The sequence below is a fragment of the Neoarius graeffei genome, chromosome 24 (genome assembly GCF_027579695.1).
Source record: "Neoarius graeffei isolate fNeoGra1 chromosome 24, fNeoGra1.pri, whole genome shotgun sequence".
Taxonomy (NCBI): Eukaryota; Metazoa; Chordata; class Actinopteri; order Siluriformes; family Ariidae; genus Neoarius; species Neoarius graeffei.
Genome location: NC_083592.1, coordinates 15,223,266 through 15,242,090, shown reverse-complemented (window position 1 = coordinate 15,242,090; position 18,825 = coordinate 15,223,266). Strand labels below are relative to the sequence as shown.

Sequence of the window (18,825 nt, the reverse complement as noted above, 5' to 3'; positions counted from 1 at the left end):
AGCCTCCAAACAGGTCAGAGACAAAGTTGTGAAGAAGTTGGGTTATAAAAAAATATCCCCAACTTTGAATATCCCAGGGAGCACCATTAAATCCATTATAGCAAAATGGAAAGAATATGGCACCACTACAAACCTGACGAGAAGGCCGACCACCAAAACTCACAGACCGGGCAAGGAGGGCATGAATCAGAGATGTAACAAAGACTGCAATGATAACACTGAAGGAGCTGCAAAGATCCACAGCGGAGATGGGAGTATCTGTCCATAGGACCTCTTTAAGCTGTACACTCCATAGAGTAGGGCTTTATGGAAGAGTGGCCAGAAAAAAGCCATTGCTGAAGAAAACACATTTGGATGTGTTTGGGGAGTTTGCCCAACAGCATGTGGCAGACTCCCCGAACACATGGCAGAAGATTCTCTGGTCAAATGAGACAAAAATCGATCTTTTTGGCCATCATGGGAAACGCCATGTGTGGCGGAAACCCAACACCCTGAGAACACCATTCCTACAGTGAAGCATGGTGGTGGCAGCATCATGCTGTGGGGATGTTTTTCATCTGCAGGAACAGGAAAGCTGGTCAGGACTGAAGGAAAGATGGATGGCACTAAATGCAGGGCAATTCTGCTAAAGTTACACTGGAGTGGTTTAAAGGGAAACATTTTAAATGTCTTGGAATGGCCTAATCAAAGCCCAGACCTCAATCCAATTGAGACTCTGTGGCATAACTTGAAGATTGCTGTACACCAACACAACCCATCTAAGTTGAAGGAGTTGGAGCAGTTTTGCCTTGAGGAATGGGCAAAAATCCCAGTGGCTAGATGTGCTAAGCTAATAGAGACATACCCCAAGAGACTCGCAGCTGTAATTGTAGCAAAAGGTGGCTCTACAAAGTATTGACTTTGAGGGGGTGAATACCTATGCACACACCAGATTTCTGCTTTTTTCGTCTTATTGTTTGTGTCACAATAAAAAAAACCAATGCAACTTTAAAGTGGTAGGCATGTTGTGTAAGTCAAATGGTGCTAAAATCCATTTTAATTCCAGCTTGTAATGCAACAAAACAGGACAAACACCAAGGGGGATGAATACTTTTTCAAGGCACCGTATCCAGCTGCTTGATTAAGCTAAGTGAAGTAAGAGGAGGTGAATACTGTAGTAATGGACTCTGTGAGAAGTCGTGCGTCCTGCCCTGCGTAGAGATAAAGCCAGATCTGTCTCCGTTTACTGTTTTTACTAAGGCAAGTGTATAGCTCCAGCCATGATACTGATCTGCCACTACAGTCGACAGGAAGAAGTAAATAAGATCATCTTTCAGTGAAAAGTGATAACTTGGTGATGCTAAACCTGAGAGGATGTGGTAGGGACGGACGATGTTTCTTAAAGAGGTCGGCGCACATTTCCCAGAAGCCCCTGCACTAAGTAACAAGTCGCCATTTTTGATGCAATCGTTATTCCACTGTGTTAGGCTTGAACAACAATCTGCAACAATGCAGCGATATTCTAGGCCATAGGATCATAAATTGTAACACGTTTTTAAGGTACGTGCTTTCAAAATGCTGTGGCCTGTATGTAAACAAAAACAACAAATTGGATTCTGGGAAGGGTGAGATGGCCCCTTAAATCTGCGCATTATTTCTGGACGATTTTAAACGAGTAATGTCTCATTTAATGTAATGTCTGATGAAAGCCGTAAGGCTCGTCCATCTGATGCGCGTTTCTGCATACAGGCAGCAGAGAAAGAAGCCCTGCTCGTCCGGCAAGAAGAAGAGCGAGCCGAACAGCGTCGCAAAGCCAAGGCTGAAAAGAAAGCACAGAAAAAGAGCCAGAAAACTAACAGAACAGGAGACAAGAGGAAGGCAGATGATGTTGGTGAAGATGAATGGGGAGACGAGAGTGGTAAGGGCGGTAGAAGAATGCCGTTTACAATAAAGCAGCCTTTTTTATTTGAATTTGTTAATTCCGACACCCGTATACGATCTTCCAGATCGCAAGAGACACAGAGGTGAGGAGGATATCGCAGACGAGCAGATGGAGACGGAAAGCGGGCTGATCGGACGTCGTGCTCCTCCGCAACACAAAACGGAGACTCCAGCTGCCCGGAAAAACCAGCAGGTGGTGACGGAAGTAAAAAATACAACCGCCAGAATGCCAGATGAACGCAATGACTCGAGCAGCGTGTTCGTCAGTAACTTAGCCTTCAATCTGGAAGACCCTGAGGGTAAAATGAAGGCTGCGTTTGGGAGCTGCGGCACCATCGTGCAGGTGCGACCCGTGTTTACTCCAAAGGGAGCTTTCCGAGGATACTGCTACGTGCAGTTTGAGGACGAGCTGGCAGCTCAGGAGGCGCTCAGGCTGGACAGACAGGAAGTGGATGGACGGCCCATGTTTGTGTCTCCCTGCATAGACAAGAACAAAAACCCTGACTTTAAGGTATGTGCAGCAATTAAGATAGGCATATCAGGTGCAAATTCACTCCAAACTGCTTGAAACCGCTCTCATTGAATTCAGAATTGAATGCTGAACAACATACTTTTTTACAGAATTAAAGGCGTCGTGCGGTAATTTCAGCAATCAGGCTATATCATGTGTCAAAATGTCGGGTTTGGTGGGTTATTCAAGCCCCTCGGTTTCCCGCGATCTCAGTGTCACGATGCGCCCGCTACAAGCATTTAAAGTTGACGCGCACAGCCAAATTTAGGCAGCCAGCCGTTAACTAGGTCAACTTATGTGTGACGTCATACCAGTAACCTCCCTTGGGTGATGCTGGCCTGTCGCCATATTTTCTCTATAGCGTGCGTTTACCAGAGTTGTTTACATTGCAGATTTTGTGGATTTATTCAGTTTGTGGATAGTTTTGAACACTCAAAACACTATGAAATGATGTATTAATATTCTGTGATACAAAATGCCTAATCGGTGTATTGTGTTTGGCTGTAACAACACCCCATGTCGCTTTTAATAGGTCTAAGATCATCATGGGAGAGCAAAATAGATCTATAGGATAGAAACCAAAAGGCCAAATTTGGACTTGTGTCCAAATTTTACAGTGATTTATGCCACAGAGCTGCCTTTAACTAATAATTATCACTTATTACTGACGATTGTACGTTTACTAAACAATACAATACAAAGCTCAATACTCCCAGCCTATAACATACTGAATATCAAGTTAAAATCAACCGCAATAAAAGGAAAATGATGAAAACTGGAATATCAAGGGGTCTACTGTATCAGAAGGCCCACTGCATTTCGCGAGATCGCAAGCTGTCAGGTTGCTAGAATTCAATCTTTCTAGCTATACTTTCACCCCCTACAGCTATCAGTATTACACATAATCATAGATTAATCACACAGCATTCTAATTCAATTGAAAATGGTCTTTAAAAATACACACAAGTAGTGATTTAGTCAGAGAAACCAACCAAAACAAGTCTTCAAGTCGCCGGTCTTCTTCATTCTCGTCTTCGTTTCTGTCGTCGTCAGAACTGTCCTCATTTTCTTCTGAAGATGAGCGCTCAGGTTCAAATCTGTAAGGCTGGATACCACCAGGACATTCAGCTGTCAAAATCTCTACTTGTGGGCCATTTTCTTCTTCTGTATTGGTAAAATCAAAGCTAATTTCCTCAGCATCGCTCCTATTTTCTGGTGTGTCCGCCATTGCAACTGCACCGAGTGGTTACTGGTATGACGTCACGCAGCTGTTCCATTGACCGAGAGGGGGCGCTGTGAACGCGGGAAATTTCAAGTGATGGGCATGACCAAATAAGGACCGATTACAACCGTGGGAAGCTTTTGAAAAATCGACGGTCAATTTATTTAGAATCTCGAAAGCATTCTGGTGCAGAATAATGCGACTTTTATCGCCACTGCGTGACACCTTTAAAATGTTTATCCGTTCTTGAGATATTACCAGTCAAAGATTGAAAAAAAGGCTTAATTTTTAGAAACCTGACATAATGTTCTATATGAGGTTCACATGGCAGAGATGCCAATCACTACGATTCGTGCGTAGTCACTACGTTTTTGACAGTAGCACTACGAGGCTACGACCGTCTGTTCAGTTTATATAGGATTCATACGATTTTAGCATGGATGCGGTTCGAAACGCGTGAATCTATAAGGGTTCACGATATTTTGGCAGTGTTCTGTACATTTGAGGCCAATTATCGCTTGATAATTCAATATTTTGACTGTATTTATGGTCAAAGTTTGCTTCGATGGGTGCCGCCATCTTTGTTGACGAGCGTTCTGCGCATGCGCGAATTAATTATCGATGCCGCAATGGAATGTCGAGCAGCCCATGTCACTAGGTATTGAGGGGCTGTCGGGGTGTTGTAACCTCACAAACATGCTACTAAAGAAAAACTGTTGGAACTGAAACCGTCATCTTCTGAAGTAAATCAATCAGAACTGAATAAGTCATCTGACTTGATATTGATGAGATTAAAAGTGAAAGGAAGTTGATGAAAATTAAAAGTAATCAAAGTGACTTGACCTTAATCATGGGAATAAAAAGGAAATAGACATGTTCCAGTACAACTATTTGAGTATTGCCAATTGAGTGTTCCAGCATATTCTCTATAAACATTGATGGCATGTAATTTGCATTTGTTTTAGGGATCGACCGATATGTTTTTTTCAGGGCCGATACCGATTATTATGGAATTGGGATGCCGATAACCGATATGTGCAACCGATAAATGTAAACATTATAATTCACATGAAATTAAACATAGCACACACTGACACGGACCTTCATATCCATGAAATGTATGTTTAATTGTAAAATTGAACATGAAATTTTGTGCAGGGAGATGCCAGCAGCATTTGTACAATAAAGTCAAACATTAGTTAGAATAAAATCTCATCTCATTCATCTCTAGCCGCTTTATCCTGTTCTACAGGGTCGCAGGCAAGCTGGAGCCTATCCCAGCTGACTACGGGCGAAAGGCGGGGTACACCCTGGACAAGTCGCCAGGTCATCACAGGGCTGACACATAGACACAGACAACCATTCACATTCACACCTACGGTCAATTTAGAGTCACCAGTTAACCTAACCTGCATGTCTTTGGACTGTGGGGGAAACCAGAGCACCCGGAGGAAACCCACGCGGACACGGGGAGAACATGCAAACTCCGCACAGAAAGGCCCTCGCCGGCCCCGGGGCTCGAACCCAGGACCTTCTTGCTGTGAGGCGACAGCGCTAACCACTACACCACCGTGCCGCCCTCTAGTTAGAATAAAATGAGAAATAAAATAATAATAAAATAAATATTCACCAATTAAAAAAAAAAATCACTCCCTACTATATTACAGCTCACCATTTTCAGTGGAAAATAAATGAAAATACACACTGGATTCTTTTACACTAAGAAATGGTAGTTGGTAAGACTTACCAACTTCAAGTAGTTTTTAAATAACAAATCAAGTGTAGGGAGCTGCCTGCAGCATTTTTTAAAAAGTAAAATCAAACATAAAGTAGGCCATCACTCCCTGTTATGTAACAGCTTAACAAGTAACCATCTACATTCTAATGCTTTTAATGCCCAAGCCTAATATTCCCAATTTAGGAGGATTATATTGTAGTGAAGGAAGCATTACATGTAGTTTCAGCGAGACTAGTTGGTTGTAGGCTAATTCAAGTGCTTCCTTCCATAAGCTAAGTTTGCCTGGCTACACAGATGCAAATAGACAATTTTAACGAGTAGTAGATGAAGAATGTAAACATATAATGATGATGTGCTTTTGCAACTTGTGTGTTTGTGACTTATTGCGGCAAAAGCAGCGTGTCCTTACCTTGAAGTGGGATCTGCTTCTGCCCGAGTGCCCGTACGGCCGCCTTGAAACAGTTCACAGCATTTAGCTACGCGTGTTGATTGGCTGTATCCCTTGTGCTGCTTCTGCCCGAGTGCCCGTACGGCCACCTTGAAAAAGTTCACAGCATTTAGCTACACGTGTCGATTGGCTATATCTCTTGTGCCAAACAAATCAGATGTTGTGGTGGGCGGGACCGTGTTCTTGAACTCAGAGAGGCGAGTGCAGGAAAGGACGTGCAGTGACAGTCGCGTTAGGAACGAAATGGCTGCAAAAAGGCATGTTATCGGTGGAAATTATGGCCGATACCGATAACCCTAAAAATGCAGAATATCGGCCCGATATATCGGCCAGGCCGATTATCGGTCGACCCCTAATTTGTTTAGTAAACTATTTGAGTATTTGCTAATTGAGTGTTCCAGTATGTTATCTATAAATATTGATGGTATGTAATCTGCATTTGTGTAGTAAAGTTAAGAAAATAATATTCACTGTTTGAAAGTTGGTTGTATACAAATTACCAGAGAAGTCTTTACTTTGTGTGAATGTGGTGAGTTATGAGTATCACTCATGAGAAAATCATGAGTGATTGTGGTTTGGTTTTATTTTTCAGATACAGTAATTGAAAAAAAAATCAACAATTTTCTCCCCCAAAACCAACATGTCCCAGTTCGTTTTAGTCACCTGTATTCACTCAGAATGGCCCTAAAAAAGCACCAATTTCCAAAATTGCGGGCGCTCCGCTCGTATGCATGTGTCACTACACATTGATTTTCACAAAAGGTTGGCATCTCTGACATGGTCCAAAATGGGCCTCATTAACCAATGAGCGCTAATGTTTTTTCTTCATAACTCCCCCCCCCCCCCCCCCCCCCCCCATGGAAATTGGCAGGCACATAGACGGTTGTATACTGAATACAAAGTTTGAAAAATGAGTCAAAACCAATTCTGTAAATTTAGTATTTAATTATGCTGATTATATGGCCCACTCGCCAACGTAAGCTGGAAAGGGTACGGGCGACTAGTGACAACATGTACTTGACCGAGTGGGCGACTGGCTCGCCACGCTATATATATATATATATATATATATATATATATATATATATATATATATATATACACTGACAGTCAATGAAAATGTCCAGGTGACATTTATGAAAATAATTTTATTCATAAGCTATGAAATCATGTACTAGAAGCTTACAGATCAGTATACTGACATTTAACTCGAGATGAATAAACAAAAAATCACAATTGTTGTGAGCTTTGATAATGTACAGTCCGAACAAAATGGATACCCTGTAATTGGAAAGTTGCAGCTTCAGTACCGAGTATTGTCCCCACCAACAGCAATACAAGCAGTCAGTCTGCGACGCATACTGCGTATCAAACGGCAAATCCTGTCTTGTGGAATGGCCTGCCACTCCTCTTGAAGAGCCTGGATCAGTTGACCTCTGTTCATGGGACGAGGAACACGGTTCTGGATCTGAACACCAAGGTGATCCCATAAATGCTCCATGGGATTGAGATCAGGTGAATACGCAGGCCATGGCAGGGTTTGGACATTCAATCGACGCCCAACTTCTGAAAAACTTAGGCCGGCTTGCACCATGCCGAGGGCCCGCCATCTGTCATCTGGATTTAACCGTGGCATCTTGGACATAAGGAATACAAAAGTCGGCTTTTTCATGGCCTTAATAAAGGCTATCCAACCCATCCTTTCAACCGTGTACAAATTTTTGTTTTTCTCCAAAACAGCACTGAGCTGATTCCTAAAGACCACTCCCTGAAGACTATTGAAAAATGTTTGGATTGAGGAGAACTCATTAATGACTTCTGTGCATGCTATTCAATAGAAACATCTCAAAACAAACATTTCCCCAACTCCGTATTGCATAATATGTTGAATTATTGACCTGGACTTTTTCATTGACTGCCTGTGTGTGTGTATATATATGTGTGTGTGTGTGTGTGTGTGTGTGTGTGTGTGTGTGTGTATATATATATATATCAAACTACTCACTGCCTCGATGGTTTCTATCAACGATTCTCGCCCATTTTAAGCAGAACTTGGTCTATTTTACCGTTTTTTACGATAATTTCAATAGATTTTGTGAGACATTTGTCAAGTTGGCATAGACGCGGGCGCCGCCATATTGTTTACATGCGCAGTATACACCGCTACATGCAGCATGGCTGCGCGAAGTTTCGTTTCTTCCCGTTCATTTTCGTTGCTGCCCGTGAAGACAAATGTAACTTGAACCGCTATTGGTCAGACAGATTAGACCCCCATGAAGTTTAAAAGTCCTTGGCTTGACATTTCTGACAGCTATCAAAACAAACGGATATCGCTCAACAAGTATGATGAGCCAGAGCAGCCTGCAGGTGATGAGAGGGAGTATGTGGCAGGAGATGTAGCGCCCCAGGAGAGACAGAATGAGGAGGTGGAAGATGAAGATGACGAGGAGGCGCAGCATGATGTGGTGTATGACCCGATAGATGATGATGATGATGATGATCTGGATGAGGGTTTCGAAGATTGTGATGATAATGAGATGACTGAGGAAGAAGTTTATAGACAGTTGAAATTGATCACTCATGTATAATATGGTTGTATTATATGAATAAATATATAAAATCGGCTTGAAATTTGTAATTATAAATACGGACCAGTGCTACTCCATTCGGACCAGTACCTCTGAGAGGCACTGGTCCAAATGGACCAGTGCTCCCAAATTCCCGTTTCGATCCCTGTAATTAGGTAAAATCGGTACGCTGTCTTCAAAGTTTCACCAAATGGCTTTGTTTGTGCAATATAAAGCTGATCTTAAGTCTCATTTATACATCACAAAGAAGGAGAAATCAGTGTTAATTATAAAATATGCATCAATAAGCATTGAATGTCATTCACATCTACCGTACCATTCTCTAGCAAAATAAGGTAGTAATAGAATATTTCTGATCCCCTCTTTGGGCTCTGTAGGCCTTTGTATTTCTAAGTAGGGCTTACTAGTGTTTATATGAAAGAATACGAATGATTGATTGATTATTTTTGATTTGATATTCACAGCTTTCAAGGCTAACCTTGAAAAAACTGTGTGATGCACATCCAAGAAACAATTCACATTAATTGAAATTGACACTCGCGTTTCTGACTTCCGGGTTTTAAAAATATCATTCCAACCACTAAGACCTCAATATTTTTCATCAAAACAACTCCAGTTATATTCTAAAATAGTTATTTATTTACATTAATCAGTTTGATTTGAAAAAATAAGCGGGTAAAGCTATGAAAATTTCACTTCAAAGTCTCCCGTGAATCGTAATGAACAAAACTAGCGGACGGAAAATTTTGCTGAATGCTTCATCAGAAACAGTAAGAGCAAGAGAACATCCCTATAAAGCCGAGGTCACAACCGGACGTACGATTTTTTTGGCCATGCGATTTTTGGCATTTCCCAAATCGCTGCGTTTTTTTTTTTTTTTCTCATGGAGAAAGACGCACGTTGGCCGTAAGTTTGTCTTGCAACCTGAAAAAAACGTAAGCGCCCGTAGAGTTTGTTTGACATGACAAAGAACCTCTGCGGCCAGTCTACGACTCGAAAATCAGCACGTCACACGCGCGCGCCCTCCGTGCGTTTTTTGCACGTAGACCGGCCGTAGGAGCACGTACGGCCGGTTGTGACCGAGGCTTAAAAGATATCTGATTGATATTCAGGAGTAATCCAGTCAGAGAGAGACCGAGTGCTTTCCCGTGACTCAGAAAGCACCGGAGGTTTCCTAACGTCCTGCGAGCAGAGTTTTTCCTCTGTTGTACTGACTTAAACCTGCCGTTACTCCCAAAGTACTGAACAGGTCTTAACCAGATAAATTTCTTTGGAAAGCAGAGATTGTAAGCCTTTTAATGATAGAAAATATTCAAGAGTTAAGCAGTGACAGATTTGGAGACTCGGATGAGTGTCTGCATGCACGGTTTTCACAGCACGGCCAGCGAGCGTCTGATGCGCCTACTTGAGAGAGGTTAGTATATTGTCTTGCATGTTTTAGGGACATTTCAGATGGACACATTTTGCTTGGATGTGTGGAATTATTGAGTGTGTTGAGGCTTAAAAATCCCAATCCATACCAAGCTGATTACACAATGTGACACTGGTTGTGCACTACAAAGCGGTATAGGATTAACTTGAATTGCCGGTCGAACTGTTTATTGTTTCTGCTTTTGCTAGGTCTTCAAATACAACACATCAATGGAGAAGCACAAAATCTTCATCTCGGGGCTGCCTTTCGCCTGCACTACGGAGAAGCTGGAGGAGCTATGTAAGGAGCACGGCACAGTCAAAGCCGTCCGCCTCGTCACCAACCGCTCTGGCAAACCCAAGGTTTGGGTGCATGCTTCAATTTCCATTAAAATACAGTGACGATACTATGGCGATTATGACCTTGAAATGAAATGTTTAGAAAATTTCTCGCCTCCTTAATTGCAACACGTTGTGCACCGACATCTACAACCAGCAGAATCCCCAAACCTGGACAAGTGTTTTATGGCTCTATTTCCACAACGAATGTAATATGAGGTGCTTCTGTACGTTATAATAAGCATTATAAGCAAGATGTGCGTGCTGTTCTGTAGGGCCTGGCCTATGTGGAGTTTGAGAACGAGGCGCAGGCGTCTCAGGCCGTGTTAAAGATGGACAGGATGAAGCTGGAGAATTACACGCTCTCTGTGGCCATTAGTAATCCACCAGCCAGGAGGACCGAATTCACACCAGCTCTGGGAGGCACGATGCCTCGCCAGATTCAGGGCACGTGAGTACAACAGCACCTCCGAGTGCAGAGACATGGATTTGTCATATCCTGTTGATATGTAGGCTTGAGATCCAGATACTCTGACAGGTTCACAAGTAAGAAATAAAACTGTATGTTCCTGTATGTTCCAAATTACTCAAAGGGGACTTTGAACATGATTAGCTGAAGCATAATAAGCTCCGTAGCGGAAAAAGAGCCCGTTTTCTGCTCCCTTTGGTGGTGATTGAAAGCTACTGAAGAGCTCTTTTTAACCGTTATAATGTGGTCTTGTAACCGTATAACACTTATTCTATCCACATTCACTAGATATGAGCAATCGTGCGCTCTGATTGGCTACTCTACTCTTAGGATATCAGCTCATGTACTGTGAGTAGAGAGAAACAAAATGGAGCGTGTTGCTGAACCAACCGAGGACGAAATAAAAACTACTTGAAAACAACCCCCCCCCCCCCCCCCCCCCCCCCCAAAAAAAAAGCAACAAAATATGGAATACAAGTATTTAATGGGAAGAACATATTTAAATTTTTTTCCATTTTCAATAATTATTGTGATTTTGTAGATTTTTTTTCACAAATTGCTACTGTCGTTTTGTTGGTTTGTTTACATTCTAAGCCGGAATGATTTTGTCGGACGTTTTGTATAAAGTTTTTTTTTTTTTTTTTTTTTTTAATCAAATTTGCAAAAATGCTCCGTTTCTCAAAATTCAGTGAATGTGGACAAAGTTAAGGGTTGTTTTACAATCAGGGTACGCAAGCTGAAAATCACATTTAACACTTATTATCTTCATTATCAAAAGGCTTGACTAAATAAACTTGGTTGTTTATTGTAGCCCTGTGATAGATCTATTTACCATGCAAAAAAAAATTTGGTGATAACGTTATTTTTGGTGAATGTATATGTCATATTTAGCAAAATTACTCGTGTCATTTAGAAAAAGTGCTTTTTTGACCACAGGTAGCTCCAAAAGGGATGCACTTACATCATTCTTTATACCATAAAACAAATATTTGGTTCCATATCATTGGAAACATAGTTAAGTTTTAATGTTGAATGCCAGTAAGTTTGCAGATTATTTTGATCAAATTAGTATGTAATTGTGTCAAAAAAAAAAAAGTCCTCTCCGAGACAGCTAATTTTTCAATATAAAATAACATATCTAAAATGATTATTTTCATCCTAAAATGTGGTCAAGATACTGGGACATAAATATTAGAGACAACTAACACAAAGCTTACAGCCTTATATTTAAAAGCACTATGGAAGTAGTGGATTCTGAATTGTCAAAAAAAATGTCCTCTCCGAGAATCACTTCATTTGTTTCTCCCAGCCCTGCTTAAAGCTACACTTAATCTTCTTTATCTTATAGCAGATTACACAAAACTACCATACACATACACTACCGTTCAAAAGTTTGGGGTCACCCAGACAATTTTGTGTTTTCCATGAAAAGTCACACTTTTATTTACCACCATAAGTTGTAAAATGAATAGAAAATATAGTCAAGACATTTTTCTGGCCATTTTGAGCATTTAATCGACCCCACAAATGTGATGCTCCAGAAACTCAATCTGCTCAAAGGAAGGTCAGTTTTATAGCTTCTCTAAAGAGCTAAACTGTTTTCAGCTGTGCTAACATGATTGTACAAGGGTTTTCTAATCATCCATTAGCCTTCTGAGGCAATGAGCAAACACATTGTACCATTAGAACACTGGAGTGAGAGTTGCTGGAAATGGGCCTCTATACACCTATGGAGATATTGCACCAAAAACCAGACATTTGCAGCTAGAATAGTCATTTACCACATTAGCAATGTATAGAGTGTATTTCTGATTAGTTTAAAGTGATCTTCGTTGAAAAGAACAGTGCTTTTCTTTCAAAAATAAGGACATTTCAAAGTGACCCCAAACTTTTGAACGGTAGTGTATGTCAAAAAATTACCTGAAATCTGCTCTTTAACTCGTCCTTCACTTAAAAACCAGTTTGAATCAATTTGAACTTTGTACCCTGATTGTAAAACAACCCTTAAACAGTTATTCCACTCAATCTTACCGTACATAACTTGTAGTCAACTCGGGGCTACGCACCTCATCGGCGATCAGCTCATGTATGACTAGATTTCGTGGAATAACTGTTAAATGCGTGTGTGGTTCTGAGCTGTCGGGCTTCACAAATGCAGATCTCGCAGGCTGTCCGTGAAAAAGAACGTGATCATGCGAACAGTGCGCGCTCTGTATATTGTGCAGTGTTTAGGACCCCTGGTGTTCAATTGGTGCAACTGCATTACATGCAAAATTAACAGAATGCTGATTTGCATGATGCGACTTGCAGTATGACTATAATAAGCAAATAGAAAAAGCTTGTTACGGGAAAAACCACAAACTCTTCTATCCGGTGTTGGAAAACTTACAGGTTTACATCATAAAGCTCTGACATCGGAAACACCTTTCAAATGTTAAACGTCTCACAGAAAACCGCACCTTCTCACACATTTAAAAAAAAAAAATTTGTTTATCTGGTGTGCCGGGTCTATGACAGGTGAGGAAAGTTAAAGGCTTCACTGGGGAGCACTAAGTGACTTGGTGAAAAGTTCTGTTGAGAATTTAACTCTTTTTGCGTCTTGCCATGTAAACACATGATGCTCACGTGTTCAATCTGATAAACATTTTGCATTCAGGAGTTTCGCCAAGGTATTGATTAGGGATGGCGAAAACTAAAAAAAAATCTTGACCGACCACCGAGCCTCATTAGCCGGTTAAAGTCAGTTAACCTACAAGTTTAAACAGGGATGCAAACGGCGCACCTTTTTCACGGCTCATGCAGATTCGATTTTTTTTGGGGGGGGGGGGGCGTTGGAGTGTCTGAATAATTTCACATCACACACACACATCACATTATCTCTAGCCGCTTTATCCTTCTACAGGGTCGCAGGCAAGCTGGAGCCTATCCCAGCTGACTACGGGCGAAAGGCGGGGTACACCCTGGACAAGTCGCCAGGTCATCACAGGGCTGACACATAGACACAGACAACCATTCACATTCACACCTACGGTCAATTTAGAGTCACCAGTTAACCTAACCTGCATGTCTTTGGACTGTGGGGGAAACCGGAGCACCCGGAGGAAACCCACGCGGACACGGGGAGAACATGCAAACTCCACACAGAAAGGCCCTCGCCGGCCATGGGGCTCGAACCCAGGACCTTCTTGCTGTGAGGCGACAGCGCTAACCACTACACCACCGTGCCGCCCCTCAGAGTAAATTCTGTATTAAAATTACTACATAAGCAAATGCCGTTACAGTCCATGAAAAAGCCGTGAAAAAGTCGGCATCTGCGCCTTTAGTTTGTGTGGAGAGATATGATCTGCAATAATGTGCATTGTTGGCTACAGACCGAAACATACTTTCAGAATGCACTGGCTAAGGCAGGACTAAACTCGACCTTCTAATAATAATAATAAAAAAAAAAACAGAATAGTCTACACTTTTTTCTTTCGCCGAGTGGCAGTCAATGTTGCCAGATATTGCTGACGTTTTCCAGCCCAAAATATGTTCAAAACCCGCCAAAATCCACTTAAAACTGCCCAATCTGGCAACACTGGTGGCAGCTGTGTTCAACTGGGGCGGGACATGACTGAATGAGTGTTTCTGATTTGTCAGCTGTCGTCCTTACACTGCATGGCATGCCCCAAGCGTTTACAAACATAGAATTCCAGGTTCTCCGCTCCAAAATCGGCAGCTTCAAAACTATTGATTTTTATTTTATTTTTTTTCACCGACAACCAAAAAAAATTAACCGGTTAACGTTGATTCGGTCAACCACCGGTCAAACGGTCATCGGTTAACATCCCTAGTATCGATATTCGTGATCCTACACTTGGTATCGGTTTCAAAGTCAAACTTGTGACCCAAGTGTCCGAGTGTTAATCAGAAGTACGAATTGAATAGCGCTGTGGTGTAACAGGTTATATTATGGCACATAACGACAGTGGTTTAACGCTAAGCAATTTTTTGTTAATTGAGATTTTATGTTACGATTTCAGTCGTGGAAAAGGACGCACGCAGGTGTCTCTACTCCCTCGCTCTCTGCACCGTCAAAACACGCCACAGGCGAAAACGGAGAACGGCACCGCAACCAAACAGCAGGATGGCATGAGCGATGGAGTGCAAGCCGAAAACCCTGGAATGAAGCCTCTGTCCAACGAGGATTTTGCGAAAATGCTCCTGAAAAAGTGAAAAAACCGAACACAACCCGTCAACTTGCCTTGTGTCAGAAGCCATTCTGTGTCCTTAATGCGATAGAGAGGAAGAAAAGCAGTGCTTTTATTTTATTTTATTTTTCCTGTAAATACACAAACCCACCCAAGTTCTATTAAAAAAAGGTTTTATCAGTATGTCTTTGAAATGAGTGTTTGTTTGATTTTGTTTCGTTGATCATGATTTGAGTTTGGAAGAAATGAAAGTTGGCTTCTTACATGATGTCAAATAATCCATGTGGCCCTTGTTGTTTTAAGATTAGGCATATGCAAGACTTTAATATTTACTACGAAAATATAGCGTGATAAATTAGAAACTGTATGTATTTGCCATCAATTTGCAGATTTTTTTTTCTATACACTGCTTTGTTCAAAAAAAAAAAACTTTTAAAAATGTGATCAGCATAATTTATGTGCAGCGCTAGAACCCTGGGTGCTCACTATGTTGGGCACGAATTCCTCGACAAGACTCCTTTTCTGGATTCGAAGTTTGACTTCTGTAATTAACATGTTCTCAGATAACTGGATCAAAATAAGTATTTAGTAGGATCCTGTCAGGCGTTTTCTATCCAATACGTAACGTTGTTGTTCTCTGGAATTCTTAACCTGTAGTGTTGTGTTCTGTCGAGCTCCTGGTGTTTTCACTCTGAAAACAGTTTTTGCACAAACCTGCGAGTTTGTTGGGTCATGCATCAAGTCGAGCCCTGTTTTTAGGATTATAGTTCCAGATGGCCGACACAGTAGTTCTGCCTTACCTTGTTGGTGCAGTATTGAGAAATACGACTAGTGTTTGAGAGGCGAGAATTCCTGTTCCACTGCCAGACTGCACAAATCTAGAATCCGATTCAAATGCGAGATTTAAGATTTCTCTTCATAGAAAGTTCTGGCGTTTGATGATCTCCTTGGTTTCGGTCTGGATTTCTTACATCTGGTTGTGACATTGCCTTAGATTGTTCCCTGTCTCTGTGGAACTGAACGTTTAAGAATCTATGCAGCTGTTCATTGCTAGAACCTTCCATCATAGTTTGCCTGAATAACATATTCCCTCTGCCATACTCTGTGCGTGTGATATACACACGCACACTACGCCATTTAGTCGAAGTCATTTTGTCAAGATGAAAATGGAAGGGTCAAACCTTTAACTGAATATTTATTGTGTGTGATGTATATTATTTTTAGAATTTCCCCCATCAGTCCCTTTTTATGGAGTGTTTGTTGAGCGTTCGCCTGCCTCACTGGCAGGCCGTAACCGTTTTGTACAGCGTTTGTATATTTTGATCTGAAGGAACAGTAGCTCTAAATATTTGCTTCTGATCACCACAGTGGCCTCAATAGTAACGAGAAAAGAACCGTGCTGTTGCAATGTCTTGTTCAACTTGTCTGTATCCTAATTTCTTAACATGCATCTATCCTTTTTTTTTTTTTTGTCCAAATATGTTTACCTGATACGTTTTCCGTATCATTTTAAAATTGTATCACTTAATTTTTCCTCCAGAATTCTTTTCCTTCATTGTTTCCTAAATTGTTTATTAAGAATAATTAAAACATATGTGGTCATTTAAAACAGTGCTCGGTTATTTTTCTGTAACGTAAGGAATTAATGCTTGTTATAGGAAGATAATTATCGGATGTTCATAATAGTCGATAGGATCAGGTATTATTGGAAAAGGTTTATTCCTCTTGTACTGCAGCAAACACGAGCCTTTTTTTTTTTTAAGTTATTAAAGAACCACTCATTTATCAGATTTTTCTCTTATTGTAGCTATGGAGAGTTGTTCCCTCATCAGCCTCCTTTCCTCCTATTGTGAAGCTCAAACCAACCATTAAATTTTTCTGAAGTACAAAGCCTAACATCTGGAAGACTTTCCTGTCAGAAAACTTAGTTACACCTTTATGCTTTAGTGTTAAAGTGCTGATACAGGAGACTCCTTCCAAAAAAACAACCCACAAACACATTCTGAATTACGTGTTGGAGAAGTCCCACCATTTTTCTGTCTACCTAGAAGACCCACATAGGGGCCATTTGGCCCGACCGCTTTTCCCTAATACACTAATCACTCATTTTGTTATGGTAATGAGGCTGTTAGTGCAATGGCAGTGCCAGGATTGTGAGGCCACATCCACACGACAACGGCAACGTGATGTTATTTAAAAAAAATATCGCCTCCAAATGGGCAACGATCAGTAGAAATCAGGTCCATATGGCAACGCAACGCTTGCTGAAAACGATGCAATACACATGCCACACCTCTAGGGGCGCTGTAAGACGGTCCCTTCGGACACACCAGAACAACCCATACGAAAAAGAACAGTAAAGAACTTATAAGAGTTTACCACTGTCTTAGTAGTAAATCCTTATAAATATAAATAAATATATATGCCATGTATGATTTACTCCTGAAAGTGGCCCATTTTGCATTTTCCTCATACAAATTTTTTATGAAAATCTAGTATGTATGAAGTGAACATTGTGCATGGTTTTTACAGATAATGTGTATGATGAATTACACTGTCTTTGTATGCTTCATGTAATGTTTGTAGTTTTAAATTATATTTTACAGTTTAAAATGTACATGCCTTTTATGTGGATTTACATATAAAAGGCATATACATTTTAAACTGTAAAATATAATTTAAAACTACAAACATTACATGAAGCATACAAAGACGGTGTAATTCATCATACACATTATCTGTAAAAACCATGCACAATGTTCACTTCATACATACTAGATTTTCATAAAAAATTTGTATGAGGAAAATGCAAAATGGGCCACTTTCAGGAGTAAATCATACATGGCATATATATTTATTTATAAATCCTTATAAGGATTTATCCTTATATTTATAAGGATTTACTACTAAGACAGTGGTAAACTCTTATAAGTTCTTTACTGTTCTTTTTCGTATGGGAATAGAAGTAAGGACGCATGCGCATAAACTATTATGCGCGAGACTTCATATTAGCCACAAAGTCAGGAAAATCTGTTCGTAAAATTACATTATAATGACCAAATACAATGAAAAGTATTTTTCCAGTCTCACCTGTGAAAGGTAATCCCATGTGATCTCGTTTGGACGGTAAACCTGTTGGTACAGTTAAACGCAGCTAATCTTTATTCTCCGCTTTGACCTTTCCAATATGGCGGCGAGGATGACGTACGCGGAAGGCGGCGTCTTTAATGGTCCGGAATAAATTGAATACTACACGTTGATGGATTAATTTGCTGTTTCTCACCTGTGAAAGGTAATCCCATGTGATCTCCTTTGGACGGTAAACCTGTTGGTACAGTTAAACGCAGCTAATCTTTATTCTCCGCTTTGACCTTTCCAAAATGGCGACGAGGATGACGTACGCGGAAGGCGGTGTCTTTAATGGTCCGGAATAAATTGAATGATACACGTTGATGGATTAATTTGCTTTTCTACGCCCTTTTTTGAGGAATGTATTGTAGGACTTAAACCATCATCTGAAGAGGTGAGATCGCTCCTTTTTTCCCCTTATTTTTGCTGGCGGGATTGACTCTGCCCTAAGGGCTATTCTCTCTCTCTCTCACTTTGCACCAGGCATTACACAATAAATATTCACAGTGAAAATATTTTGTAAGCGCGTTTCATGAACCAAGTTATAGGATTTCTTGACAACTCGCATCGCATCGCAATGAGATCATTGGCACTACTGGTGTTAAGAATCAGACCATTTTATAAATGAATATTTTGCTGTAGAGCTGCAGTGTTTGTACAATTGCATGTTTTTGCTTCACTATTACTGTCACTATTCTGCTTCTTGCATTACTACTGTGAACTAACACTGAACATAATAATAATAATAATAATAATATCCAAGCTCGTGTTTCACTCTCACTAGTGCTCTGTAAGGCTTTTTCCTGGTGATATTCGTTACACTTCTACCCGGCGTGAAGCATTCACAGTCATGTGGTTGTG

At 40.8% G+C, this 18,825-nt stretch overlaps 1 protein-coding gene across 1 annotated transcript in view; it reads left to right on the top strand.

Annotated features, from left to right (window-relative positions):
- sart3 (spliceosome associated factor 3, U4/U6 recycling protein) overlaps positions 1–16,623 on the top strand; it is a 78,424-nt gene extending 61,801 nt beyond the window's left edge. Inside the window, exons 15-19 of the mRNA XM_060906775.1 lie at positions 1,729–1,897; positions 1,986–2,431; positions 10,048–10,200; positions 10,452–10,627; positions 14,668–16,623. Coding sequence (XP_060762758.1) covers positions 1,729–1,897; positions 1,986–2,431; positions 10,048–10,200; positions 10,452–10,627; positions 14,668–14,860 — 1,137 coding nt within the window. The 3' untranslated portion in view covers positions 14,861–16,623. The remainder of the gene's footprint in view (positions 1–1,728; positions 1,898–1,985; positions 2,432–10,047; positions 10,201–10,451; positions 10,628–14,667) is intronic.
- Positions 16,624–18,825: the final 2,202 nt, after the last annotated feature.